At 50.8% G+C, this 1,309-nt stretch overlaps 1 protein-coding gene across 1 annotated transcript; it reads left to right on the top strand.

The window, feature by feature from the left end:
- Positions 1-301: 301 nt before the first annotated feature.
- LOC123429711 lies at positions 302-1,070 on the top strand. Its single transcript, XM_045113721.1, has one exon. The coding sequence runs from the start codon at positions 428-430 to the stop codon at positions 905-907; it is 480 nt and encodes a 159-aa protein (XP_044969656.1). The 5' UTR covers positions 302-427; the 3' UTR covers positions 908-1,070.
- The last annotated feature ends 239 nt before the right edge of the window (positions 1,071-1,309 follow it).

Raw genomic sequence — 1,309 nt, 5'->3', positions numbered from 1 at the left:
CATTGATTTCATTTTGGAATGTTTGTTTGGTTGAACTATGATATCATTTGCTTTTGTTTAAAAATATTGAATTCAAACAATTTGTATCGAACGATTGATTGACGTGTATGACTTAGTATGAATTTGAGTATTCGAACATAAGGCATGTGAATGCATGAAGTAAAATATGAAGGGTCATTTAAATGCATTTACAGAAATGCCCGATCTCGTCCGCAGACGTATAGGTAACCGGATTTGCCAAGTCAGGTCTAGATGCTCTTATTCGTTTGGCGAAAAAGCCAAACGCTTTCGTTTCCATCAATCGCTTCCATCTTTATAACGGACCCCGCACACCGAACACCCGCACCACGCAGTCCCCGGCTCCCCGCTACACTCACACCAAAGACCAAACCCAATAGACGTCCGTGAGCAAGAAAGAAGCAGATCCATGTCTTTCATCCCGGAGTCACCTGCAGCGAGGAAGCTCCTGGCACGGAGCGGCGGAGCCATGACGCGATCCATGCGCGACGCCGGCCTCGGCTTCGACCTCGACGGCGCCGGGCGCTTTCTTGCTCCCCTGTGGGAGCTCATCAAGCAGAAGGCCGCCGAGCTCGCAGCCTTCCTCGCCAGCCTCCTCACCGTGCTCGCCAAGAAGGCGGACGAGCTCTTCCCCCCGGAGACCCGCTCGGAGACGCTCGCGCAGTGGGTCCGCATCGGCGTCACCGTCGTGCTCCCGGCCGCGCTCGGCGCGCTTGTGCTGTTCTGGCTCGCCCGCTGCTGCTGCCGCTGCTGCTGCGGCCGCCGCCGCGGCGGGCGAACGATGGTGGCTCCCGGCCGCCGCGGCGCGCGCATGCCGCGCTATGCGTTCGAGGATGATCCACGGACATACTTCCGCGACCTCCGTGCAAAAAAGCCCCTCGTATACTAGTGCTAACTCGTCCTCGGTATGTTCCACCTCACGTAAGTACGCCGTGTACATGCGTACGAGTATTCGTGTATGGTGGTATTTGTGTCCGTACGGTTTAGTGCTATTATGTTGTGTATGTATGCAGGCAGGATGCGTATGCAAGTTTAAGAATCTCTATTCCTAATTGCTTGTAAATACGTTTTTTTGTTACATGGTTTTTTCGGAAACGCTTCCAGCCGGGGTTTGACAAGGGCTTGCAATATTTTTTCGTTCATATTTACTTCAACCACATTTAAATTTGTTACAACCTTTTCTTATTTTGTTACAATTTGTCCATTGAAAAGTTACATTCACGTTTTGTTGCAACTCGAGTTTGTTGAATTTTTTCTGCTTCAACCGGCATTTGATTTTACTTACAACCGT

The sequence above is a fragment of the Hordeum vulgare genome, chromosome 2H (genome assembly GCF_904849725.1).
Source record: "Hordeum vulgare subsp. vulgare chromosome 2H, MorexV3_pseudomolecules_assembly, whole genome shotgun sequence".
NCBI classification, from domain to species: domain Eukaryota; kingdom Viridiplantae; phylum Streptophyta; class Magnoliopsida; order Poales; family Poaceae; genus Hordeum; species Hordeum vulgare.
Note: the sequence above shows the minus strand (reverse complement) of the source record. Positions and strands in the feature narration are given on the sequence as shown.

Bases quoted from the DNA above. Each gene is read 5' to 3' on its own strand.
- LOC123429711 (XM_045113721.1), top strand. From the start codon at position 428: ATGTCTTTCATCCCGGAGTCACCTGCAGCGAGGAAGCTCCTGGCACGG.